The sequence below is a fragment of the Magallana gigas genome, chromosome 6 (assembly GCF_963853765.1).
Source record: "Magallana gigas chromosome 6, xbMagGiga1.1, whole genome shotgun sequence".
NCBI classification, from domain to species: Eukaryota; Metazoa; Mollusca; class Bivalvia; order Ostreida; family Ostreidae; genus Magallana; species Magallana gigas.
In genome coordinates this window covers 23,399,996-23,427,951 of record NC_088858.1, presented here as the reverse complement: position 1 = coordinate 23,427,951, position 27,956 = coordinate 23,399,996, and the positions used below count along the sequence as shown (strand labels likewise).

The 27,956-nt window shown below is 32.9% G+C and overlaps 2 protein-coding genes across 8 annotated transcripts; one reads left to right on the top strand and one right to left on the bottom strand.

The window, feature by feature from the left end:
* The first annotated feature begins 292 nt into the window (after positions 1 to 292).
* On the top strand, positions 293 to 25,185 carry LOC105336789 (centrosomal protein of 128 kDa). 7 transcript variants are annotated; one of them, XM_011441249.4, is made up of 33 exons: positions 293 to 340; positions 682 to 879; positions 1,873 to 1,940; positions 6,395 to 6,481; positions 6,925 to 7,002; positions 8,203 to 8,223; positions 11,457 to 11,644; positions 12,394 to 12,466; positions 12,810 to 12,923; positions 13,231 to 13,320; positions 13,532 to 13,606; positions 13,722 to 13,839; positions 13,961 to 14,124; positions 14,467 to 14,732; positions 14,957 to 15,131; positions 15,548 to 15,667; positions 16,045 to 16,176; positions 16,559 to 16,633; positions 18,126 to 18,212; positions 18,500 to 18,559; positions 18,751 to 18,837; positions 19,020 to 19,117; positions 19,355 to 19,421; positions 19,652 to 19,666; positions 20,049 to 20,108; positions 21,456 to 21,484; positions 21,609 to 21,756; positions 21,886 to 21,945; positions 22,132 to 22,303; positions 22,460 to 22,509; positions 22,846 to 22,962; positions 23,140 to 23,247; positions 23,388 to 25,185. In XM_011441249.4, the coding sequence occupies exons 3-33, from the start codon at positions 1,902 to 1,904 to the stop codon at positions 23,523 to 23,525; spliced, it is 3,111 nt and encodes a 1,036-aa protein (XP_011439551.3). In that variant the 5' UTR covers positions 293 to 340; positions 682 to 879; positions 1,873 to 1,901; the 3' UTR covers positions 23,526 to 25,185. The 7 variants fall into 7 exon arrangements, with proteins under 7 accessions (XP_011439551.3, XP_065944634.1, XP_065944631.1 ...); XM_066088562.1 differs by lacking the exon at positions 16,559 to 16,633 and having other exon boundaries at positions 328 to 342; XM_066088559.1 differs by lacking the exons at positions 293 to 340; positions 8,203 to 8,223.
* On the bottom strand, positions 25,143 to 27,909 carry LOC105336790 (tetratricopeptide repeat protein 9C). Its single transcript, XM_011441255.4, has 3 exons — positions 27,582 to 27,909; positions 26,295 to 26,468; positions 25,143 to 25,624 (listed from the first exon to the last, which is right to left on the bottom strand). The coding sequence occupies exons 1-3, from the start codon at positions 27,847 to 27,849 to the stop codon at positions 25,419 to 25,421; spliced, it is 648 nt and encodes a 215-aa protein (XP_011439557.1). The 5' UTR covers positions 27,850 to 27,909; the 3' UTR covers positions 25,143 to 25,418.
* Positions 27,910 to 27,956: the final 47 nt, after the last annotated feature.

Sequence of the window (27,956 nt, the reverse complement as noted above, 5' to 3'; positions counted from 1 at the left end):
GTTTTAGAACCTACATGTACCAGATAACTTACCTCTAATATTAATGTGGTACGTTCATCCGTATGCGTAGTATGATTCAACTATATAGAGTATGGGGGGGGGGGGGGAGTATCTGGATTTGCACTTCATAATTTATCAATTGTTATGAAAGAGAAATGCTGTAGAAAAAAAAATATTAGTAAGCATGGTAAATGAAGAAATAAATAGATTTGCGTCAGACCTATGATATAAAATTCCGAATTTTGAATAACACGTACGGTTTGAATTTTATGTTGAAGCGTCAAAAATAAAAATGGCGCATGTTTTGAAAGTGGACAAGTCAAAACTCGTTTATTTACAAGTGTGTGTATTCACCTGGTTGAATTCATAATCTGCAAATGTAAAATCGTAAAAACATGTCAAATTTATTAATTTCTTGAAACGATGTGAATAACAATGTATAAGAAATAGCAACCGGTATTCTGGTAATTTCATTTAAAAAACAACAACAAACACAATATTCTATTGTCTCCCTTTGTCCTGCAGTATCTGGATCTATTATTTTCATATTTTTTTTTCTTTAATTGCCTTCTGTTAATAATTTAGGTTTAAATTTTTACTCAAAACCCTCGATTAACCATCTATAAGAACAATTATTTAATAATTGATCAATTAACAGTGCGGGATTATTTTTACCTCCAGATTTTGGCATGCATGGACCTGCATTTTATGTGACACAGTTCCTAAGGAAAACAGTATGTCAGTCGAGGACAGAAAAGATTAGAACGATTTCCTGTGTTGTCTGCGGTTCTACATTATGAAGATGTAGATTTTATTTGAACATGATAACATTTTCTGTGGATTAATGCATTGGATTGAAGCACCAACAATTTCTATGCAGTAAGTAACGCTGATCTGTGCAGGTCCAGCACAATCTCCAGATTTAGCTATATAGCTTGAATAAGCTAAACAGCTTTATTAAGCTATTCAGAGTAGCTTCATTTAGCTATTTTGTCATACATTTTTCTTCATTTTTAATTTTATCAGTATGTATAAAAAATCGCACTTTAGTCCAGTGATAGTTTTCAACTTTGAACTGTTCTGTGAACAATGCATGTAAAGATTACTCATCAATTTGCGCCTCCTTAAGAGACTTTGCACTAAAAGTTTGGGGGCAACTAATTCATGACCACACAGTTACTTCTTGAATGAAATATAAAGGAGGTCAGTTATGGTAAACAAGATAATTGATTGGTAATAATTTATCACAATGAGAAGAAATCATACTTATCCACGCCCCATTGCACACAAAGTGGCAAACAGTTACCCAAACAATGGAAATATATTTTTTGCTTATAAGTGTTTAAAAGCTGCAGTGTTAAAACTATCTATAATTGTGGTCAATTTTATAATGGTCAGTTGTGAAAATATGAGTAGCAAGTTAATTGCGATTTTTTGTCCATTTCTTCCAATAAATATTTTCTTCAAAAACTGCACATAAATAGCTTTATCAAGCTATTTCGAATAGCTTTATAAAGCTATATAGCTTTTTCAAGCTATATAGCTAAATCAAGAGATTGTGCTGGACCTGCTGTGGTACACTCAAACTGCCAACTATCATGCAAGCTTGAACAAATGACAGAACTCTTATGATATTTGTTGTGCATTCATTACTTCACCTTAAGTGTACTTCTGACATTTTTAGCTGTGTTAATACCAAGTGATTAATTCACTAATGGTATACATGTGTAGATAGACTTATATATTGATTTTATTGATATTAATAATTATCATTGTCGATTTATACTATTATGCACTGCAATATATGCAATATAAGGTTACAGTACATAGGTTTATATAATTCATTTCACTTCATTTGTTTTTGGATTTTAGGCCTTAATTGCAATTTTCCATGGTGAACAATGGATGACAGAATACACCGGATTAATGATAATCTTCAGGTAGGTGGAATTATCAGACTAGATATTACACTAAATGACCATTTCAGTACAGTGGGCACATCTTACATGGCTCTCACACTGCTTTTTTGTGAATGGGACAGGCCGGAGCATAAAGATTGGGAAAATAGCATCATTTTGGGAAATTTAATTTAGACAACCATTATGGGCACATACTTCGAAAAAAGTTATATTAGGGTTATGGTCTTTGCTATCAATTAAATTTTGTTTTGCAATAATGATGAATATGTATAGCAAGTTTAGGTATTATATTGTATATCTAACTATATTTCCTTTAATTTTGGAAGAAATCTTTATCGGAAAAATTAACTCATTCAACATGTTCAATTGGGAAAAATTATAAGTAACTTTTTTTGAATTAGGATACTACAGAACAGCCCCATTCACTTTAGACACTCAGTAGCCCTGATCTTGTATAAAAGCTTGCCTTTTATGTGATAAAATTTTGTTTAACTTACATATATTGACTTAGATATTTACAAGAATTAAACATGAGTAAGACAGCTGCAGTAGATAAATTTTGAACATACTGGTATATAAAATTGCAAACAATTTAATAACTCAAAGGTAAAATAGTTGCAATAAGTACATGAATAGGTGGAATACTGAATCTGAATTCGATTTACCGTATAGTACATCACTAAATGTATGGCATGTATATGGGAGGTAGTTTAGCATAGTAAATTGTTCAGGTAGTTTTAGAAATTTATTTTTTCCTCTATAGCCACTTACCGGTACTTTGGATTTCAACTGGAATTTTATTGGTCGATTAAAGTTTTCACATTTACACTCGACCAATATACATGTTTATCATGTTTGTACAAAAGACTTTAGAATAAAAGGCCCAAATGGCAAGTGCTCCCCACAGATTGACAGAACACTTCCAAATCTAAAATTTACTGCTCTATCCCTTTTCCTATCAGGCCATCAATTATTATGAGCTTTCATGCAGTGATAATTTTCGGGGGCATTTATATGAACCAGTAAAGTGTATTTTTAAGCCCCTTAAGATAAAAAATTAGGGGCATTAATGCAGTATTATTTATCATGTCTTGTCTATCCTTCTGTCTGTTTTTCTCTATGCAAAAGCTGCCACATATGTGGCATGCAAATTCAACTACATGTGTATTGAAAGCGTTTTCAAGCATACTAAGAACAAAGAAACTGTGTGTAAATATACAAAATGAGATACATGTATAGAAATAAGTACTCAACGAGGATTGCAAAACTTTCATGTGTTTCATGAACATGTACTATTCAGCCAGAATTAGCATACTGTGGAATCATTAGATTTCATGGTGGCTCAATGTTCGTGGAATTCATGGGTACCTCTTGTCCAGGAATTTACATCCTCCACGAATTAATAAATTGAAGTAATAAAGTCATGTTTCCTTTTGTAGATATAAGAGAATACACGAAATTACGTCCCCACGAACCTGTAAAATTCTAGCAATCCACGAAAATTGACCCCCACGAAAATTAATGATTCCACCGTAATTGTTTACAATGTTCGAGGGCATTGAATTGTACATGTATTAATAAAAACATATATGTTTTTTTAAATACATGTATTGTATTATTCGCTTTTTTGCATACCTTTTTGTTATAAAAGATGTTATGGGGGAAATTTTTAGATTTGAAGTTGGAGACCTTCAAGTGTTCTGATTTGATATCACCTATCTCGATCAGTTTGATTTTTTCAAGTATCTTTTTTAAATGCTTAAACCTATGAATGTGTCCCGATTGTTGTATACCAAAAAATATTATGTATTGATTGTTATTCCTCATTCATTAAGAAATACAGCATAAATAAGCAAATTCAACTACATTTGTATTGACAGCGTTTCTAGCATTCTAAGAACAAAGACACTCTGTGTAATATATACAGATACATGTATATAAATAAGTTCTCTGCAAGGATGGCAAAACTTTCATGTGTTTCATGAACATGTACTATTGACAGCCAGAATTAGCATAATTGTTTACAATGTTGAGGGCATTGAATTGTAATTAACAAATTTAACCCAAAAATATGTTTTAGACAATTTTGGAAAGGTAACAATTTTAAGATTCCCAGCGGAATTCTAACTCATGACTTAGAGGTCCGTAGTGAACCCTCTGACCCACAGCGCTACGCTGTAAGATGACAATGATGGGAAAGAAACTATTTATAAAATTAAACTTGTCAAGATATATTTGTTTACAGTCAAACTTCGTTATGTCGAACTAGATGGGACTGTTTAAATAGTTCTAAATATCTGGGTATTCGAGATATCGAAGTAAAATACTTAAAAAATAAGTGGTTGGGACTTACAAATCAATTTGACATATCCATTGTATTTGAGATATCAGCTAGTGTTCGAGATATCGAAGTTTAACTGTATTGATAACATATGACACAACATAAAGGTGTCCCATACCACCTTTCATGTAAATATGTAATTTTCCAATTATCAAATAAACTGATTTTTCTAAAGAGCGGTCCCCATACAATTCGCCTCAGTTGAAATCAGCCAGTACAGAAATTACATGCTTCCAGATTTACTTGTTGCGTACTGTGTCATCAAAAAGTGGTGTATAGAGCCACCTTAACATTAGCGTCATTAAGAAATGGTGTTCATCTTGTTAAAACCATTGTGCCAAATCGTTGATGATTATTCAAACCTTTTTTTTTTCTTTTGGTAGAAACACATTTTTTGAAATAAAAACCTAATTAAATAATATTAATTATTAATAAAGTTTCAGAGTAGAACTGTGCCAAAGGACATTCAGTATCAATTTAGTAACTTTTCTTAAGTTTGCATGATTGTCATTATAGATCTGAACCCCAGTCAGTGTCTATGGTAGAAAACATGTTTGTAGATGTTCTTGTGAAAAGGTTTCTCATATTATATCAAAGGATAAACACTTAGATGCAATGTTCAAAATATATTCATTTTTAATGCATATCAATTTCTGTTGAATAAGATTTATTTTCACACCTCAAGAAACCGAAGACTCATAATGAAGTGAACTCTTGATATAAGGATAACCTAAGTCACCGTTAATCCCCAAAATTTAATATCTTTTTATCACGTTTATTGAAATTCTTTAACATGTCTATATAGAGAGTTTCTCCATAGTGTTTTATGACACAAAAAATGAACAAAACGGCTTTCATATCAAATGTTGATCAAAGAATGAATTGCCAAAGATTGGGATGATTCATGAGGCAGGGGGATTATCATATCATTAAGATAATCCGGTGTGGTCTAATCCATGTTAGTGCTGTCAAAGGAGGCATCAATTGAGAGTTTTTTATGGTCTGCTTGTCATATTGAGGGTGCAATGAAACTCATCCAAGCACCCTCCGTTATCGGAGGCAGCTAGCTAGGGTATCCTTGGCTGCTAATTTAATTTGATTCTGCACCTTACATCTGAAGTGATATGTAAATATACAGGTTGAATATATAGGAGTTTTTACTGTGTTTTTGGCATGTTTGAAATGGCGATTAACTTGTTTACATGGTAGTTTCAATTTTATTGATAGTGATATGGAGGTATCGTAAATTTTGAATCCAAATGTAAACAGCCATGGAAAGACCACTTCCAGGGTTCAGACATTGTTGATTTTGTAATTTTGCGCAAATTGATATGAACAAGGAAAAATTGATTTTTGAATTTTTATGATCCTTTTGCTTTGATTTTGATATACCGGTAATGTTGAGCAAAACATAACAATGTTTAGTTTTAAGATTCCTCTATATTTCAATTTATTTTGAAGTACCCGTATGAAATTATTAATGGAAAAAGAGGACTGGGTTTTTGCCCGCATGGGCCTGATTTTTGAATTATGTATAAAGGAAACTGAAAAAAGAATTAATCTTTGATTTGCATTTCACAGAACCTCAGTAGCTCATTTTACTTTTAACGTAAATCAAGGTGATTATGCTCTTTGCAAAAGCAGTTGTAAAAATTTGAGACTTTTTGCAGTTTTGTATTCTAAAAATGATAAAATCTTTATAATAGTTTTATGTCTTTTAAATCCATTAATTTGTACTTCAGTCATTCTCACAAAACCAAGATGTATTTAAGTTACAATATAATTTTGATGCTTTTAAAATTATCTTATTAATTTGATTTGTTCAAATTCAAATATATAAATGCCATAAAACTGAGGACAACAGTTTTGTTGAAAATTGAAGATAAAGAAATGAATATGTTGAAAAATAAAAAGCCAATGAAATTCTGGACTTTGTCGAATTAATGATGAAAATTTCTCTCCAAGTCTGTGAGCGCATCAGTTTGTTAGAAATATTAAAACATTAAAAATTTATTTGCAAAGTCTAAAAGGATATGTAAGGACAAGAAGACTCTATAGAGTCATAAAGCTAAGGGTTTAATGTGATACCACTTTGTATGCATGATATTTTGATTGATGTTTATGTGGATTTTAGGGTACCACCAGAAACTTGCGTTCCTTGGACCACATGCTAGATGACTATCGTGATGTCACTAGAGACCAGCGCAGTGCAGTTGATAGGGTGAGTTCCAGTGTCAAATCTTCTGAATCAGAGTCTTTGATCATCATATGATCATCATAGACACGCTATAAATTTTCAGGAGCAGGGAAACGGCTGTCATTTGATTAAAATGATGAGTACAATGGGTTATTTGTTCTTCTTTTCAGAAGCTAATGTCCGCACAATTTGATATTTATTCGTTGCATTTGCATGCAGAAATTGAGAGTTTTTTACCGTGTTCTATTTGGACTATTATTTTTCTGCAAAAACAGTTTATTTGATATGATGTAAAAATTTTGAAGCCCCGAACCCATTATAAAGATCTATGTTGTTTATGTCACTGAAATCTGAAGGCCATCAATGCAAAATGGCCTATATTTGATATGAAAGACTATAATTATTCTCTTTTTTACAGATAAATGTGACATTAAGATATTTATGATCTTCTGTTCTTTTGTTTTCAGTTGAGAGAAGATGTGGCGAGAACTCGTGCTCAGTTACACGAGGAACAACTCAGAGGTCCTGGTCACAGACATTATGAGGTAAAAAAAAAAAGGTCTTCTCATCAAGGAATCACCTTCAAAATACATGTATTGCATTTCAAAAAAAATCTTTGGTGTTAATTTTCACATTATTTTAGAGATGAGTTTATGGGCACTTGCAAACAAAACTCTAGACTAAAGAGTGTTTGAAATGAATGAGTTTGCTTATGTTGATTGAACATTAATTCAAAGCGTTCAAAAAATGGGGGGAAAAAAAGAAGTTAGATTGTAATTTAAATCCACAGGGTAAATGGATGTTTTATGGGAGGCACTGCAATTATAAATCTTCTGATTGGAAACCCATTATTTGTGCAGTTTACTGAAATTAATCTATGCATTTAAACTGCATGCTCGTACCTACAAGAAGCATCGGTAATTGCAACGGACAATATTGTGTGAAAGATAGGAACAATTTACTGAATATCTATTGTGTCATGTATGTGAGCAATCGGTGTTGATTTAATGAACAGAAGTGTTGAATCGCTGGGTCTTTGTGATCTACCATTTATTTCCTGAAGAATTTTGTGATAACCTTCTAAAATGGAAAAGAAAAGCACAACAATGAAGGGCACGGCAGATTTGATAGTGAGGGGATTTAAATAATGATTGTATTTTATTTACACTTGGTTAATTGAGTTCTAAACTCTGTAATCAGAATCATTTTGTTGGCGAAGTTTGTAAATTTAAACATGTCTTAACTCAGCACCCATTTTTTTTCCTCCAAACTTTGAATTGTCATTGTGTAGCTAGAGGAAGAAAGACAAAATAACAGTGAGAGAAAAGAGGTATATGTTCATTTATCTGTTAGATTCCCCATGGTTTACCATTATGGGGAGGAAATTGAAGAAAAGTTTTTTTCCCTATCCCAATCTTTTTTTTTCTCCAAAATTTTATGCCAAATATTTGAATACGTAAACTTGTAGTTATCTTAGTGTGATAAAAACACCATGGAGGTTTAATTCACAATTTTTAAAGGTTTGTTTGATTAAATCAATCTGGAAATAGATTAACTCTTAATCTGATGGATAGAATTTCATAAACTTTGAAATTCTTCTTATGTCAGGGTGCATAGTAAAAATTCTTTAAAAAAAAGAAAAATTCCTATCAGCACCATAATGCATTCAAAATTTATCATTGACATTATAACCTCATCATAGCTTTTATTCAGCTATAATAAAGATTTCTGAACTCCCTTGACAGGAAGAAAAATATGCATCGAAGGTGACTATTCAAATTTTGGCACTATCTTCTTGCCCCTGGATTAAAGTTGATTTAAACCAAGTGAATTCCTGCATGCTTGTTTTTCTCAAGTTTTGTTTACTCTAGTCAGGATTGACTCAAGAGAAAGTTGATTTCTGAAGGATATTTTGATTAACCCTCATTTAAAGTCCTGACTGACAGGTCAATGCATGCCGTTACTAATCAGTACCTTTAAGGTGTATAATGTTATCTGGTTAATGCAATGAGGCAGTGCAATGTCACCTAGACATTAATTGTGTCTTCTCATGAAATTCAAATACAATTTTATAAAAATCTCAAAATGCAATACCGGTATGATAAATCTGAAAAAAAACTTTCCATGAATTTCATGCATGCCTCATTATAAATCAGCAAATTTGAATATGCCGGTGTCATATAATATTTTGAACCCCGCGATATATTGAACCCGGGTTCAAAATATCGCTGCGATATATTGAACCCCCCCATAAAATATTGAACCCAGGTTCAATATTTTATGGCCGCGATATTTTGAACCCCCCCTCTATTTTTTTTTTGGTATTGGAGAGGGGGTTCAAAATATTATGGCTGCGATATATTGAACCCCCCTCTATTTTTCATTGCTATTGGAGAGGGGGTTCAAAATATTATGGCTGCAATATTTTGAACCCCCCTCTATTTTTCCAATTCCCATTGGAGAGGGGGTTCAAAATATTATGGCCGCGATATATTGAACCCCCTACCTTTTTCCAATTCCCATTGGATAGGGGGTTCAAAATATTATGGCGCGATATTTTGAACCCCCCTCTATTTTTCATTGCTATTGGAGAGGGGGTTCAAAATATTATGGCCGTGATATTTTGAACCCCCCTCTATTTTTCCAATTCCCATTGGAGAGGGGGTTCAAAATATTATGGCCATGATATTTTGAACCCCCCTCTATTTTTCATTGGTATTGGAGAGGGGGTTCAAAATATTATGGCTGCGATATATTGAACCCCCTACCTTTTTCCAATTCCCATTGGATAGGGGGTTCAAAATATTATGGCAGCGATATTTTGAACCCCTCTCTATTTTTCATTGCTATTGGAGAGGGGGTTCAATATATTATGGCCGTGATATTTTGAACCCCCCTCTATTTTTCATTGGTATTGGAGAGGGGGTTCAAAATATTATGGCAGCGATATTTTGAACCCCCCTCTATTTTTCATTGCTATTGGAGAGGGGGTTCAAAATATTATGGCCGCGATATTTTGAACCCCCTACCTTTTTCCTTGATAAGAAGGGTTTTCAATATATCGCGGCCATAATATTTTGAACCCCCTATCCAAGAGCAATAAAAAATGGAAGGGGGTTCAAAATATCGCAGCCATAATATTTTGAACCCCCTCTCCAATGGGAATTGGAAATAGGTAGGGGGTTCAATATATCGCGGCCATAATATTTTGAACCCCCTCTCCAAGAGCAATAAAAAATGGAGGGGGCTTCAATATATCGCAGCCATAATATTTTGAACCCCCTCTCCAAAGGAAATTGGAAACAGTAGGGGGTTCAATATATCGCGGCCATAATATTTTGAACCCCCTATCCAAGAGCAATAAAAAATGGAGGGGGGTTCAAAATATCGCAGCCATAATATTTTGAACCCCCTCTCCAATGGGAATTGGAAATAGGTAGGGGGTTCAATATATCGCGGCCATAATATTTTGAACCCCCTCTCCAATAGCAATAAAAAATGGAGGGGGGTTCAAAATATCGCAGCTATAATATTTTGAACCCCCTCTCCGATGGAAATTGGAAATAGGTAGGGGGTTCAATAAATTGCAGCCATAATATTTTGAACCCCCTCTCCAAAGGAAATTGGAAACAGTAGGGGATTCAAAATATCGCGGCCATAATATTTTGAACCCCCTCTCCAATGGGATTTGGAAATAGGTAGGGGGTTCAAAATATCGCAGCCATAATATTTTGAACCCCCTCACCAAAGGGAATTGGAAATAGGTAGGGGGTTCAATATATAGCAGCCATAATATTTTGAACCCCCTCTCCAAAGGAAATTGGAAACAGTACGGGGTTCAATATATCGCGGCCATAATATTTTGAACCCCCTCTCCAAGAGCAATAAAAAATGGAGGGGGGTTCAATATATCGCAGCCATAATATTTTGAACCCCCTCTCCAAAGGGAATTGGAAATAGGTAGGGGGTTCAATATATCGCAGCCATAATATTTTGAACCCCCTCTCCAAAGGAAATTGGAAACAGTAGGGGGTTCAATATATCGCGGCCATAATATTTTGAACCCCCTCTCCAATGGGAATTGGAAATAGGTAGGGGGTTCAAAATATCGCAGTCATAATATTTTGAACCCCCTCTCCAAAGGAAATTGGAAACAGTAGGGGGTTCAATATATCGCGGCCATAATATTTTGAACCCCCTCTCCAAAAGCAATAAAAAATGGAGGGGGGTTCAAAATATCGCAGCTATAATATTTTGAACCCCCTCTCCGATGGAAATTGGAAATAGGTAGGGGGTTCAATATATCGCAGCCATAATATTTTGAACCCCCTCTCCAAAGGGAATTGGAAATAATAATATTTTGAACCCCCTCTCCAATACCAATGAAAAATAGAGGGGGATTCAAAATATCGCAGCCATAATATTTTGAACCCCCTCTCCAATGGGAATTGGAAATAGGTAGGGGGTTCAAACTATCGCAGCCATAATATTTTGAACCCCCTCTCCAAAGGGAATTGGAAATAGGTAGGGGGTTCAATATATCGCGGCCATAATATTTTGAACCCCCTCTCCAAGAGTAATGAAAATTCGAGAGGGTTTCAAAATATCGCGGCCATAATATTTTGAACCCGCGGTTCAATATTTTATGGGGGGGTTCAATATATCGCAGCGATATTTTGAACCCGGGTTCATAATATCGCATAATATATTGAACCCGGGTTCAATATTTCGCGGTATCAAGATATTATATGACACCTGTACATGATGATGGAAATTTTCACTAACTTTTAGTTAATTCTGTTATATACATGATGAAAGTTTGATGAAAGTTTCCAATTATATTATATCCTTTCACAAATGTTGAAAATACTTATTACCACTATGGTAAAATATTGTAGAATTTGAAACCACATTAATTTGTAAATCTCTACCTCAAGTCCATGTATAACAATACCCTATTTTCTTTAATGTTAATGAAAATGAACGTTTAACTTACTAGAGTGACAGTGAGTATGAAGGCTCCCCCTCTCCCAGCAGACGACGGCGACGTTCTAGACGCTCGACGGTCAGGTTCGCAGATGACATGAACAGAGAACTTCACGACTTGAACAGTTCAGTCCGCGATTTGTCCACCGATCAGTTTGAACTCAGGGGCCAGTTTAACAAAGAAGTGGATAGAAGAGACAGGTAAATTCCATTCCACCCTTCTCCTTAAAGTTTTTAGTCTATCAATATTTCTTAACATTACATTGCTCATACTGTAAAATTTTATCTTTTATGTGAAATCAATTTTTCATTCCCCCCTCTCCTCATATCCTTTTCCATATTTTAATTTTTTTTAAAATTATACACCAGAATTAAAACACCAACATATTAGACTTATTTTTTCAATTCACAATCATTTATTACTTTGAAATTGTCTCCACAGTACACATGTAAATGTAAATTAGGAGGTGAATAATTATTTAAGAGTTTTATTCTAGAAAATATTTCATATGTACAATTTAATCAAAATCAGCTGATCTTACTGATACATTATTAGGCCTATAAAAAAAAGTTGTGTGTTTAGGGTAACACTGATGAAAAAATTAGGTTAAGTAGGTAGGGATTTTTTTTAATTTTATCATATTTTGTTCTGCATGAATCCTAAGAATGTTTGTTTGTGTCATATTTAAAACAGGGTTTTTAATAGAAATAATATAAAATTCACAATCGGAGAAAAATAGACATCTAAAAATGGTAGGATAGGGGCATTTTTGTAGGTTAGGTCGGGTTACCCTTAACACACAACTTTTTTTTTAGGCCTTACTCATGTATACTGGCACTGTGCCAGGACAGCTGATTTCAGTCAAATTTACATTTCATCCCTACATTTAATGTACGTATATCTTTAAAAAAAAATCATGTTCATTTTTGTGTTTATTTTTATTGCAAAGATATGACGCTGATACCAGAAGAACCATGAAAGAGATTTCAGAAAACCTGAGGAGACTGCCACAGTCAGACCCTGTAAGATGTTGTTTCTTCTTTTTTCTCACTCAAAAGTTATCAGTTAATTAAATTTAAAATTATATATGAATAAATGTAATACCTTCATATCATGGTAAACTCACATGGATTTGACTGTATAGTTTTATACATATCTTTTTTTGAGTAATCATGCAATTGTGACAAGTTTGTGTATTTGACACTACCCCTCCTCATGTTAAATGTTACTTTTGTATAAGTAAATTGTACATACCCGGTACTAAAGTTTAAATACAACACTGAGATATAGAGTAACAGCAGAAATAACAAAATTTATTTAACACCAATAGCATTTAATATTAAGATTTTGTAAACTGTTGTGAAGGTTGCAATGAGAGTTGAGAGTCGTCTGGCTGCCATACAGAATGATATGAGGGCTGATCGACATTTCGGAGATCGTTACGATGAGTTGGCAAATCTATCTACTGACCTTCGACATGTGAGTGCACAATCAAATGGCAAATCAGAGCTTTGTTTGCAAACAAATCAACCATTGACAAAAATTCAAACAAAGTTTGAATAAATTCATGTTTTAATATCAATCTAGTAAAAAAAAATATTTTCTTGCAGGTTGGCAAACACATCTATGTAAATTTTTAAACAAATGTTTGCTTTGCTGGTTTTGTTTTAATAAATACATGTATTGGTTAATGAAAACATCTTCACTTATTTTATAAGGGATATAGTGTTTTTTGGTATCACTGTGTGCTTTTATACAATGTGTTACATACTCTATATAAATGTAGGCTTTACGGGAGCACCATCACCTACAGCAGTCTGCAGCAGACGAGAGAATTCGAAGTCAGTATATCCAGCAGGAGGCACAAAAACACAGGGTAAGGGGGAGCACTCTATAGGAATGGGTAATTTTTTTTCAAAAGCTTGGGCACTGTGCTTTTCTGGAAAACGGGTTTATTGAAAATGTTACTATAATGGAAATTCATTTAAGCAAATGAAATGTATCTGATCGTGTTTAGAGTTGATTGTAAATTTGTTCATTTGTTTTTCAACATCTTGAAAGACTGTTTAAGATTTACATTGTTTTAGATCGAGTCAGATCTGGAGGTTTTGAAAAGAAAACTGGATCAAAGTGAAGGAGGAAAATCAGCTCTTCAAAACCAGGTAAACAAAAATTAAAAAAGAATCTTACTTCTTTATAGTTATAAAACTCTATGCAAAAAAAGACCACTCAAATCTTGCAGCGTTATATATTTATCATAAATGTTTGATAATTTAGGTTGAAGAATTAAGAAATCAACTAAATCGCATGGAGCAGGAAAGGGCCCGTGTGAAGTTGCAAATGGAAGAAAAGCATTATGAAGAAGAACTCAGAGAAAGACGTAGAAAGCGTTCAGGTAAGTTTTGATATCTGCTTAATGCACACTGTTGCTATAGATTTCCAATAAATGACAAACGTAAGATTTCAATCTGCATACATATACTCTTTATTTCTACTTTATTAATTTTTCCTTTTAGTGGAGGAAGACAAAGACAGAGAAAGGAAAGCCATGGAGAGAGAAATCTCAGACTTGAGGGGTCAGTTGTCTCGGGCGATTAGTGCTAGCAGCGAAGCAGAGGAACTTCGTCGTGGAATAGAGCGAAGTGAAAGACAGAGAGCTCAACTCTCTGATCATATAGAGGTAGGCAAAATTGGCACTAAAATCTGGACAAATTGAGTTCATTAAGATTGAGAATCATTCTCAGAGAGAATGCCTTTGTTAATGCTGTTCTCTTTAAAAAAAATTATAAAAAGAATTGTACTCAACTGAACTTTTTTAATAGTTTGAAGCTGCTTTGTGGTACAACAGTCAGTGTATGAAGCTAAGGCTTTTATGTGTTACTCAAGTTCACATGTCTTACAAAAGAAGACAGCAACTAAATAGATATACTCAATTACTCATAAAGGAAAATGAGATGTCAAAATATGGTAAGTTATTTAAATTAGATATGTGACAATAATTTTACATTCTTCTTTTTTTCAGACATTAACAAAGGACTTGGAAAACAGAGAAAAGCAGACAGCCAAGTTGATCACGCAGCTCAAGGAAGTGTCTGATAAATATGATGAATCGGAACGACAGAAAGGACAGTTAATCGCACAGTTTGATGACACGGCCCAGAGGTTCAAGGACTGTAACAAGGAGTTAGACAGGGTGTCCAACGAACTCCGAAGTACCCAGCAGGCCCTGCAGGAAATGGAGAGAAAGAGAGACGAGTTCAAAGGTCGTGCCCAGGAGACTGTCAGACAGTAAGTTGAACTTGAAATATGTCATCTTCAAATGATTTGTAATGTTTATCAAGGAGCAAATTTATTTTATATAACATGCAGAAACATGCTTGTTTTAGTCTGTATGATAATTTTGTTTTGACAAAGGGGGGTGGGGGGAGGTTGAGAGTAGAAACTTGGCTTACATACATGTACTTGGAAATATTTTTGAAACATGTTTCTCAATTATAACCTTGACAAACCAGGTGGAAGTTGAAGGTCAAGCAGTTGGAGCGTGAGGTGGACAGACACAAACATGGTGCTAATCAGCTGATGCAGAGGAATGAACAGCTGGTAAAAGAGGTCGAAGGTCACAGACAGAACCTCCATCACACAGGGATACAGATGGAGAACATGAAACGCGAGCTGGGAGATGCTTTGGTAAGTATTTTCTAAAATGGCGTTTAAATTACCTGTTTACATTTAATATTTCTTTAATTTACAGTAAAACACGGTTATAGCGAACACGCTTATAATAAATTGATGCTTACAGCGAAGTAATTTTTATTTCCCTTGACTTTATTACATGGTGTAAACTTGACGGATATAACGAATTAAGCTAATAACAAAGCAAAATCTCCTGTCCCTGGCACTTTGTTATAAGCATGTTTTACTGTACTAAGCATGTTTAAAAACACTAGGTTAATATTTTTAGTTTTACCTCACCTGTTCTAATTAAACATGTTTAGGTTAAAAGTTAAATCAGATAGTATTTAAAAAATTCAAAACCCTAGATTTGAATTATGATAAAAGCAATAAACACTTAAGAAAAATTAAATATTTTATTTTATGTACAGGCTGTCAGGGCAGCCCAGGATGAGCAGCTTCGTCTTAAGGATGTGGAAATCAATGAGCTGAAGTCGGTGAGGATGGATCTAGACAGGGAACTCAGGGATGTTAGAACGGTAGCCGACAGGGTACGTGTCCTAGTTAGACAGGCAACGGCATTATACAGTACTTGATATTCATTAAGTGGATACAAGAGAATCGGATAGATTGATATGTGTAATTGGGCTCATGGAGGTGAGAACAGTAGTGGATAGGGTAGGTGTCCTTGTTAGACAGGCAATAACAGAGGCAATGGCATTATGAGTACTTACACATGTATGTTTAAACGTCTTTCTGATGAAATTTTCGTTTTATTGGATTTTGACAGAAATGGGAATGAGAGAAGGCTGTCCAATAAAATGTATTGGAAATTATCTGGTAGAAGATTTATTTTTTCGTGAGAAAGACTTTTGAAGTATTGCTCGTTTTTTATTTATTATTCAAAGATATAATGCTCTTCTTGCAGCTTGAAAATGAACTACACACAGTCTCATCACGCTTGTCAATGGTGACAGACGACAAGAACAAACTGGAAGATAAGTTCTCCTCTATAGAAGCAGCTCATATGTTGGCTCAGGATCAAGCCAATCAGCTGCAGGTTTGTAAAAGATTTCTGTTACACATGTTTTGATTGGCTAGGTGGTGAAAACATTGGGTTTTTTTTTAAAAGAAAAAAGTTATCATTAGGGCACTTATTGGTAGTGTGTTGCTTAATTATGGTGGACAGTAAAGATTGTAGAGGCACAAATTAAAATAGGGATTTTTTGTGGTACTCAAATAATTGAGTATTGGAAAGATTTGACTAATATAAATCATGCAATGTACATATAATTGCACTTCACATCTTTCGGATTGAAGAATGTAATATATGGTTTTATCAAACATTTGTTCACTTCATTTTCAACTGGATTAATTGGTCAAACATATACATGTATAACATTTTTATCCTCCATTCTGTATGTGTCACATATTCATTGCAGCAAGAGTTGAAGGAAATGAGCGCTATTAAGGCGGATATCGCAGCTAAGTTTTCTGAATCAAACGGCAAAATCCATGTAATTATTGTAGTTCTCTTCAGTGACAGTGCTCTTCACTTCTAACTATCGTAACTTCTTAATGGAGACATATATAATTGTTATATATGTCTCTGCTTGTGTTTCTTCTTTACCATCTAGTTTATTTTCACTCCAGGTACCTTATTAATCCCCTTATTATCGCCAATAATCAAGCAAAAAATCAAAACAGTTGAACTATTTTTATATTGTTAAAGATGAAAAAAGAAGACCCCTATAAAATTATACTAAGTTAATTAGAATGTTTTTTTGTTGGACTGTGATGGAAAAGAAGAAACTGTCTGTACACTCAAGATAACTTCTATATAGACCAATTATGCATGCTGTTTACCATATTTGATTACTATATACACTGTATATATATATACTGTAAATTAAAATGAATGTAGCTCTAGTACTTATTTACAAAGCTTTTTCTCAAATTAATCATTATAGAAATAAGGAAGCTTAATTTAACAGCTGCAAGTGAAAGTTTCACTGTATTCAGAAAAAGTATAATAGAATGTTACACTCACATGAATCTACAATAATATACTCAAGTTCATACACTTTCAACAGTATAAAAAAAAATCTGATTTCAATCTCTTTGTTTTGTTCATGAGCTTAATCTGGTCTCTGATATTATTTCGCTTTGGTTAATACATTCAAAGATATTCTTAATATTATGTTTTCAAACAATGTTTTTTTTATATTAATTTTACATACTGTACTGGCAATTGAATCTCAAAAAAAGTTATTTTAAAAAAATCAAATAAAATTTAACTTAAGTTTATTTGATTTCTTGCATCTTATAAAGTTTTCATTTCTAATTGTTAATCATCTGTGTGGAAATTTACTAAACATTCTGTTGGCTTGTCTTTTTGTGTGTTTCAATCCTTTTTTCGGTGTAAATCAGTGTATTTCAGTTTAAATGCAGTTTTAATGGGTGGGATAAGATAGGTTTGGACTGGTAACAATTTTCTACTTCATGATATGTGAAATTGTGAAATTTTTTTTTAATTCAGAAAATATGAAAAATAAACACTTCTTAGATAAACATTTTTTTATATCAAAGAAAAAATACTGTGAGAGTTCTGCCAAATACATGTTCAGTAGCTGGTTGTTAACACAGTTTATTGCAAGTAGAGCAGTACTGTACCAGATTAGCACTCCAGTCTTATGTACATGTATAATATATATTCTTTGCATGTACGTGTACATTTGTATATATCTATATGTATACTTTAGATCTGTTTAAGTTATTTATGATAGATGAAGAACTAATGATAATGAGAAAATACTTTTTGGAATTGTCTATGATTTTGAAACTCCACTTAATTATCATTAAACATTAAACAATGCATTAAAACAGAGTTTTCTTTGATGATTGATATCTAATATATTAAGTAGAATAATGATATATGATTATGTAAAGAAATCAGCTAGAATTGCATTCTTTTTTTTTAAATATGCATGTATTGTTATTTTTTTTTAGGATATGAGACAAAATTTTATAGAACTTCAGCACAGAGAAAAGGCAGCAAGAGAGGAGTCTAAGATGTATCAAAGGCAACTCAATGATGTGAGTAGCGGTACCTGTACAATACTATAGTCTAGCCTCAATTGTACATTAATGATAAACTTTGACTATCAATACATATACATGCAATGCTATGTCGGTAGTGGTACACATTTGTCAGTTAGACAACTCAATTAATTAAAAGGTGCTTTTATACTGAAAATATAATTATGTAATTTATTACAATATACATAATGTACATATCTTAACAAATGAGTGATGTCAGTATCTTCTAATGAATCGTTTGGATTTATAAAACATTGTATATAATGGTTCACATACCTTTATAGGAGAGGGAAAATCATCATGTTGCTCTGGAGGCAGTGAAGCGTGAATTAAATGAAGCCAAGGTAAGGAGGAAATTGAATTTCTTTTGTTGATCATATATAGTAATAAATCAATGATATTATTTTGCTATTCCATGTACTTCATGAATATGTACCTGCATATGACAATTACTGAGTATCCTGTTATGTAACTTTACTAAAAAATACTTTCTTGGTCAGAAATCAGTTCTAACTCTCCTTTGATTTTCTTTCAGGTGAGAGAGGCCCATGTTATGCAAGATATACAGAGGAAGATGAAGAGAAGCCATGCAGAGTATGAGGCTACAATACAGGCTCTAAAGGTACATATACATCTTTAACAACAACTAAGTTGATGTACAAATTTTACCAATTCATCATAGTTAAATCGGAAGATGTTCACTTATGTGAATATTCAAGTTTGTACAAACTAAATACATTAAGTCATTGAAGCTAAAAGACTATTTCCATTCAGAATTTGTCAATGTAAAGAAAATATTTTTAGATGGAGCTCTCTGAAGAGAAGTCGGCACATAAAATCTCCAAACGCAATGAAGAAAAGTTCCGACAGGAAGTGGATAGATTGGCACAGGAAATAGCAAGGTAGGAAATCGGTCCAAAAAATGTACTGGTGTATTGATTGTGTTATGATACATTTAGATTCCTTCTGAGAATGTGGAAGTTAACTCTGTTGAAATATAAAATTTTACAATTTTGTCACTATTAAAAGAATGAAAGATTAATTTGTATACAATGAAAAATGCGTACTTTTGTAATAGCTTATTAGCTAAAGGTGTAGATTGAATTATCAAAATTCATGTATCATTATTTGATTTACAGAAGTGAAGAGGACAACCAAAAGTTGGCTAGAAGACTGGAGATGGCAAGAGAAGAATTTGAAACTCAGGTAAGGAATGGTGCTCAGATATGCACTGTATGTATTTCTATTTCAATCTACTTGTACATAAACATTTACATGCATGCCTTCATTATAAAATCACGGTTTCATTTACATTTTCCCAGTAGCTGGGTGACATAACAGTACATGCAATTTATGAAGTTTTAACTTATTTTGTTGAATCTCATATTTATTTTATATTTTTTTATTGAACTTGGTTGTTTTTCTCTGTGTGATAGTTCTTCATAAAGAAAGTAAGTTGGAATAGAAGCTTTTCTCCCCCTTGTTATCAAAATAGATTTATCTAGTGAATCTAATAGCATGATTTTAATTTTTTTTTTCTACTACATGTATAAACTTCATTGCGACTTGTTTTTGCATTCATGCTGCAACAAATATTTCATTTTTCATACGTAAGAAAATATCAGAGCTTCACTCTTCATGTTGTTCATATTTTTTTTAGCTAATTTTTAACGCATCTGCATAGATTTAATTAAGAGCAATGAAAGATCCATGAATTTAGCAGACTTAAGTTTTATTCTATTGTTTTTTTCTCTCTGTGTGAATTGTTGAGATGGAGTCTGATTGTACTTTTGCTTGGGGTGTAAAGACGTCTGTACTCTTTCTGGCTTGTAGGAAAAGCGAGCCCGCAGCAGGTCGCCTAGACCTTGCATAAAGTTGCAGCGAAAGAAAACTGTAGGTCCTAAGCTGGTTTGCATGCAAAAGAGAAATGAAAAAATAGTTAAACACACTGCGTGATGTTTTCTATTTGTTTTGCAACTGCTTTTATTTTATTTTTTTTACTGCAATTATCATTTCATCCTATAGTTCACTCTCACCGACAAGTAGATTATGACATTTTACATTGTTTTTATTTTTGGAGAAGAAGAATTTTTAGAATTTTATTTTTTTTTATTAACTGTCTTAGAAATATGTGTAGGAATATAAAAAAAAATATTTGCTGCCTTATTTCATATTTTTTTTAATCCCTAGATTTAAGTAGAAATAAAAGTTTTAACTTCACAGTTTCTTTTCCTTTAAAAAATATGATAAATTTTTACTTTATGCACTAATACTCTGTAGTTTTCCAATTTTACAACAACGAAATTCCTTCAACCTCTTTGTGTAGTACCAATTTATTTTTATATCTGGAAGTTGGTTTTATATAAAATGACAAATTCTAGAATTGTTCTTCATATGGAACAATTTAATTATGGTAAACTGAAATGTGTTTGTAATCATGTTAATCCATCAGAGTCATTTAAGATTTTCTTTCTGACTTTTGGTTGTGATCAAAAGAGATCTTTTCTTATCATAGGAGTTGGTGACATTGCTTATCTATTGTGCGGGGAGAAATGGGAATAACAATTTTATTCTTTTTTCGGGTTATGGTGTACACCAACACACACATGTATCATATTATTTGAAACATTAATGAAGATAAAATCATTTTGCCAACGTGTATGACTTATTCATGACAAATAAGAAATGCCCAATGTTCAAAAATTAGTTTTAAAATTTCATATTCGCACATATTAATAAGATGTGAGGCCCTGCAAAGGGGGAGCTTTTTATTGTGGGCAAGAATCAAAGCACTGAGAGTACTGCAAGTAGAAGTCAATATTCAGAGCATGGGAGTGTGATATAGATACCAGAGGATAGATGCTAGTCTATGAAGGAAGTTGTGAACATGTACTCACTGTTAGAGCATCTTAGAGAGTTTGAACTAATATTGATTGAATTCTAGCTGTTATACATGTAATGCATGGAACATCTCAAAATGCTGTGAATTGTAATAAGATCTTTAAATTGTTGGTTGAAGTGCAGTGTCAGTGATGTCATGCTTAATACTGACTTCATGTAGAATGGAAATGTAGTTTATTTATTTGAAATCAGATGTACAAAGTTATGATTACCATTGCAGATATATATGGCATCGCATATCTAAACATTTTGTACAGTATCTTGACATGTTCTTAAACAAAGTAATAAACTGAGTGTTGTCTTCTGTATGTTTAAGTTTTCTTTTGATCTCTTTTACAGACACAGATGGCGGAAACAGATTTATCAAGGTGAGAAAAATCTTTTCTCTGTGACATAAACTTTAATTTTGGGTTATAGCAATTTCATTAGTTTAATACATATAAATATATACCTGTAAAAATATAAACTTGTAAATTTGGTATACATTTTTAGAGTTAAGAATGTTGAGGACGAACTTCTCAAAGCTAGAAATGACAGCAAACGCTTCCAAGCCAACTTTGAAGGACTCATTCACGAGATGGTGGCAGAAGTTGATGCATTAATGGAAATTGCGGCATCAGGATCCAAAGAGAAGCAGAAGGTAACATTGGATTGGAGAACAATAAAATTTGCATTGAAATTTAAACATTGCATTGATTGTGATAAAAATGTATTTTTCAGATTTACTGCAGATCATTAATGAAGTTTTGTTTCTTTTTTACTTTTACAGACAATAGCATCATGCAAAGGTACTTCGAATGGACCCTCAACAGCTCTCCAAGAAATTAAGGTATGAGTAATCCTTGTTGATTCTTGGCAAATATGTCCTTTTGTGTGATGAACCAACTTAACTCACCCTCCCTCCCATACAAAACAAAAATAGAGAAGGGTAACATTGAATTGTAAAAGTGTAATAAATATTACCCAAACTCATAAAATGTTTCCAACAATGAGAATGACTGTCCTTACTTTTCAGGCCAAAATGAAATGGTTACGAGGGGAAGTTCGAGACAGAATTAAGATGGAGCATGCCTTGAAGAAAGATTTGCAGGAAGCTTTGTCCTGCAATGAATCAGATCGCCATTTTCTCATGTCTGAATTAGCCAAGCGCGATAATGTTCTGGATGAACTTTCATCGGTCAAGCATGGTATGTTTTAACATATATATGTGGTTACAATATTTCATAGATTTTTGGAAAATGAGCATCGGATCCTCTGTTTATGAGAGTTATAACAGATGTTAATTGCTTCCTTTATTCTGTATATTCATATGTTTGTTAATCTTTTTAATTTTTATGTATCAGAACTAAGTCATAGGGAAGTTGAAAACGTCCATTGTGTGGAAAAACTGCAGGTAAGTCGCAAACTAACTTGTGTCCATAAAAACAAACATGTACATTTTAGTCTATTCCATGGGAAAATGACAAAGTATCACTCTTTACCAGATGTAAATACAAAATAGAAAATTCATTTAGATATATTCATTGCTCTTTGTCTTTTGCAGTAATATCCTTAAATTCTGAAAATGAAATTGATATAAGGAATTTAAAGCCCCCCCACCCACCCACCCACACACACACATATGTATAAAACTTCTTTTTAAAAATTGCAATGTCTTTGGAAACTGTCATCTTATTATACTTGAATGTAAATGAAAACATGTACTAGTATCTGTATATATAATTTGCAGACTCAGATTTTGGACTTAACTGATGAACTGGAGCTTCGTAAAATTCGAGAGGATGAACTACTGAGACAGCAAGCCATGGATAGCAAGCATGTGATTGAGGAAATCGAAGAGCTGAGGGTGAGTAGTCTTCTTAGACACAGTAGCCGGTAATTGTAATCCTAAAGCATCCTGCAAAGTAACATAGTGTCTCTTTTCAGCAGTCTCAAATAGGATTGTTTCTAAGTTTTGAATCTATTGCAAACATATATACATGTATACATGTGCTGACAATCTTTCATATGGTAAAATTAACAGGGTGTGCAAGAAGAGAAGGCAAGAATAGAGCAGAGATATGTCAAGCTACAAGAGACAATGAGAGCCCTACAGACTGAACTCAAAACAGCAAATTTCTATGGAGACAAGGTTTGTCTTTACTTTACATATTAAATATTGTCTAAAAATGGGATTAAGTAACTCTTTTGTATACTCCTGTTGTCAATACCAATTCCAACTTTACTTTTTGCATGAATGTTTAAAAAATTCTTTCCTCCTTTCAATTCCAGATCGAAGAAATTGAGAAAAACATGCACAATTTACGTAAATCACCACGAAGGAAAAATCATGTCCGTATTCAAGACGGTCCACCTGTTCGTTCAAGGTCAAGGTCAAAGAGCCCCGGGCGACGGATGGTGGTGTGCTAGTTTTAACTTATGATGATTGTTTCAGGTCTAGTCCCTCTCTCCACATTTCTACCAACACGTTTACCTGTTTGTCAACCAGGTTAATTTTTTTTTTCATGATAAAAAAAAATTCTTCCTTCCATGCCAAGAACAATGATAGCATTCCTTTAAAGGCATTGAGCTGTTTGCATAGTACATACAATTTGTATGTACAGAGCTTTATGAGAAATTCCTAGTTTTTCACTTTATGGGCTGTAAATACTACATGTTTATTTATTGTTAATTGTTTACAAGTGTTTGTAGAATTTTTTTTTTTAGTAGTTCAAGTATTATGTAAATAGTAAATGTGTATAAAGTGCTTTGAAATACACAGGACTTACAAGAAAGAATGTTTGGGGTTGAAATTTACATGTTTCAATGAAAGAAAAAATATTGTTTTATTTTACATTTGGAAATGCAGTGCACAAACTTCAGGTTGTTTTTATTATAAATTATGGTGTTTTTCGTTGTCTTTTGCAATGAAATTTAAATGTAACCAATACACCAATCGAAATCCAATTTTTCTATGTTTTAACTTCTTGTTGCAAATCCATTCAGAGGTGCATTTTGTGTATAGATACACAAGTTCGTAGCCTATGGCAATACTTTTGTAGTTGTTTGTGACCATATTATTGTCTGTGATAAATGCATTTACATGTATTCTACTTATTGGTACACAATTACATTGCCATGAAAATTTTACGTTGTAAGTGAACATGTCATTTTGTATTGGATGTGTTGTCGAAATATTTTTGTTTTGATAAAGATAATTTTTTTAAAAATATATATATCTTTCATCTTTAAGAAGTTTTGTAGAAGACTAAATGTACATGTAAATATATGTGGACATGTTTTAATAATGTACGGTATGTGAAATTCATGCATTTTCACTCAGTTCTGCCTATGTATGTATGGACTTGTTTCATTCCAATTGATCAACTTTAGGTATATGTGTACAAAAAATACATTTGTACATTTACAAGTATGTTAGAAGAGATCTGAATTTTTTTTTTAACATTATATTATTAGAAAAACTTTTACTTCAAAAGAATATACTTTATATTTATTTTATGGATATTATATTTTCATATACACTTATTTAATTACATCTGAAGATTTGAACTCTAGATTTGAAGTCATGCCTTTTATATATATATATATAAGTTTGTATTACTCTGCATCTATGATATCAATTAGATTTTCATTGATTTTAATTTTTTTTTTACCATTTCCACATATTTTTGTTTCTTGTACAGTAATTGAGATGATTTGGAAAAACAGGGGCCTTAAAAGGGTAAAGTTCTTGTAAGGATGCTGTCTCAAAATCTTTAACACAAAGTTTGACAATTGTCTCAGTTTTAACATGATACACCCTTAAAAAACCAAACAAAAACATACAAGCACATGTTCAATGTACAAGGAAAACAACTATGTACAAGAGTTTAATTTCTGCAGCCAGTCTTACTTATTTTGATTAATAGAGTACATGTATTACAATTCCAGCAGCAACAAGTTTGTTTACATCATGTATTCAGTGTGGAATGAAAGTAGTGTGAGCAAATAATTTGTGATAAAATTATTTCATTGAAAAATCAAATCCAAATTGTCATTTATTTATTTATGAATAAAATGACATAGAAATATAAGCTTGCTTTGATCTTTTTTTTTCAAACTCGACAACAGCATCAAACAATTCTTTTGCAAATTACATGACTGAATAAATAGTTCCTAAAGAAACATCTTTGGCTTGAACAACATTTACTTGTACAGTGTTCAATCATCACCCTGATAAAAGGTGGAATGGTCCCAAATACATGTATTGCAAATAGCCGAATACCAAGTATTTTTTTAATAATCACGTATGTACACAATACTTCAGCTTGTCTCATTGATATCAGAGATTCCATTTGATGGCGCATCCCCTGATGATAAATGATTGGAATTGACGCTGACATTGTTAACATTGTCACTTTTAGATTTTGATGATCCACCAAACATGGCTTTATAAGTAGCTTGGAGTTTAATGTCCTGTTTTTCTATTTCTTTTTTGCACATCTGAATATACTTTTTGGTCGATGAATCTAGAAAAGAGAAATGATTTTGCAATGAGCATGGGTAATATGTAGTTTGACTTTTATTAATCTGTTGAGAGATAATTTTTCTATCCAGTGCAGTCTATGTTTTCAATTTTCATCCACTTGCCTTAAATGGAGATACAATACACAAGTAGGATAATACATGTACTTTAAACCAACTTTTATTTGCATGTGGGAAACATTCTCGAGGTTCGCTTGAGCCTCATTGCGAATATTTCTCACCGCAGACCAGTCCTTGTCATATGATTGTAAAAATAAAACATGTGTTTAAGGTTAGGTCACAAAAAGTAGTCGCCGCAAACTACCAGGTAGTTTATCTTGGGTTAATCACAATATAAAGTTGTCATGAATAAAAGTTGGTTTTCAGTAGTCGTATCTTAGTAAAAGTCATAAACAATTCTGAGAACCATATTTGAAGTCTTAGATATCATTTAAAACCCTGTTGCATGGTCTCATCTACTGATAGTAAGAAAACCAAGACAGTGGAGACACACAACAGGATCCTAACAATACATGAGAGACTGAGAGTACAGAAAGGGAAAATCATGTGTATTATTAATACAATTAAGGCAAAGTTAGTTTGCATGTACATAAGTCCAACATATTAAGTAATCATAAAAGCCGATACATGTAGTTGAACAAATTATAATTTTACCTGACTGATCTGCCTTCAAAAGTGATGACATGGATTCTTCATAGTTGGTTAAGTGATACAAGGCCACACCCTTCCTGTGGTGGGCTTTTGCATTCACTGGAGAAACAAGTAGAACCTCCTCACAATATTCAACTATTTTGCTGTAGTTTGGCTCTTTCTCCTGAAGCAAACAAGCTGAAGATAGAGAAAAGAAAGATAGAAAGATGATCAGATGGTCAAGCACACACTACAATAATTTTATGTGGTTTACATGTACCGGTATGCAATTATACACTAAAAATAAAGAAAGAATTAGAAGTTTGTTATATTGATGCATGAAGCAAATGGAGCTCAACATCCTATTAAATATTTCATTTTTGTATCCTCTCTGCTATATTCTCTTAAGCTTTGTTGACATTCAATTAAAACCACAACTGTTATAAAACTAACTATGGTAAATACAAAATTAATATATATATATATAAATTGCAATGTGAAGAGAACTTCTTTGTCATATCCAAAAATGAGATTGTGCTATTTCAATCAGGATGTGGACAACAGTGATTTTTTTTTAAAGTCTGTAGTCATTGCAGTGTTTCAATATTAATGTGGGACTCACTTTATGTTATGTTCAACAGAGAACAAGCCATATTGAAAAGTGGGAGCTCTTTGAATGCTGTGATGCCATTGCAAACTGATAAAGATCCATTTTAGACCATTTATAAAAGGTGGGTGACTGTAGACTTTCGAAGTCTTGGAATATATTAATTTAAGATTAATGCAAAACATTTTCTGTCAGTTTTCATTCACTAGAAAGATAAAAGTAAAAATATCCCAAAATGAGTGTTGTTTAGGTTGAAGTTAATTTTTTCTATGAGCCATTAGACATATAATATGACCAATTCATGTCATCAACTCCCTCGGATGCAACACCAGGGCAGTGCATCACAGGTTAACCCTCTAGCATAACCTGGTTCATGTGCCCGATTGCAGTTAGGTGGACTGAGACAATTTAGATTGAGTGCCTTGTCTAAGAACACAAGACACAGCATCATATAACCACAGCAGGACTTGAACCAGCAACCTTAGGGTTACTGACCACCAATGACCACTAAGCCAAATGCTCAACCAGCGTTTATCACATTAAAATATGTTCTCATATAACTAGAAAAATGCCTCTTTAAGAATAACTTCATCAAGCCATATAACTAATTACTCTATATAGCTTAATCGACATGATCAAGAGATTGTGCTGGACCTGTGATGTATAGACGTATCATACACATTAACATAATTATATTTAAATACCCGCTAAGTTATTATAGCAATCCGTTTTCAATTTGATAAACTTTTCCTCCATGTCTGCTGATAGCTTTTTTGGTTGAATATCTGCTCCTAAGAGAGCACCCATCTTTTCATCCGACCCCACTCCTTTCAGTTGCAAAATTGCCCTGTGATACTTTCCCATTGCCTTTTTCGTGTTTTTAGTCTTAAAGAATTCATTTCCCTCCATTTTAAATCTTTCTGCTGATGCTATCATATCTTCATCTAACGGTTTTTGTACTGCTTTTGCCATGTTGCAACTTTATAAAGTATGTAGGCACCTATTTTGTTTATAAATTACTTTCGGTTGTCGTAATTCATGCCATAATTTTTTTTTTAATAAAAATGTTATGAGAATTA

What these genes read in the sequence shown, in the direction of transcription:
- LOC105336789 (XM_011441249.4), top strand. Translation starts at nt 1,902, where the DNA reads ATGGATGACAGAATACACCGGATTAATGATAATCTTCAG. An exon ending in TTAGAACGGTAGCCGACAGG is followed by an intron (nt 15,668 to 16,044) that starts GTACGTGTCCTA and finishes CTCTTCTTGCAG; the next exon opens with CTTGAAAATGAACTACACAC. An exon ending in ATCAAAGGCAACTCAATGAT is followed by an intron (nt 18,213 to 18,499) that starts GTGAGTAGCGGT and finishes ATACCTTTATAG; the next exon opens with GAGAGGGAAAATCATCATGT.
- LOC105336790 (XM_011441255.4), bottom strand. Translation starts at nt 27,849, where the DNA reads ATGGCAAAAGCAGTACAAAAACCGTTAGATGAAGATATGATAGCATCA. An exon ending in TTGCTATAATAACTTAGCGG is followed by an intron (nt 26,469 to 27,581) that starts GTATTTAAATAT and finishes CTCTATCTTCAG; the next exon opens with CTTGTTTGCTTCAGGAGAAA. An exon ending in TTTGAAGGCAGATCAGTCAG is followed by an intron (nt 25,625 to 26,294) that starts GTAAAATTATAA and finishes TCTCTTTTCTAG; the next exon opens with ATTCATCGACCAAAAAGTAT.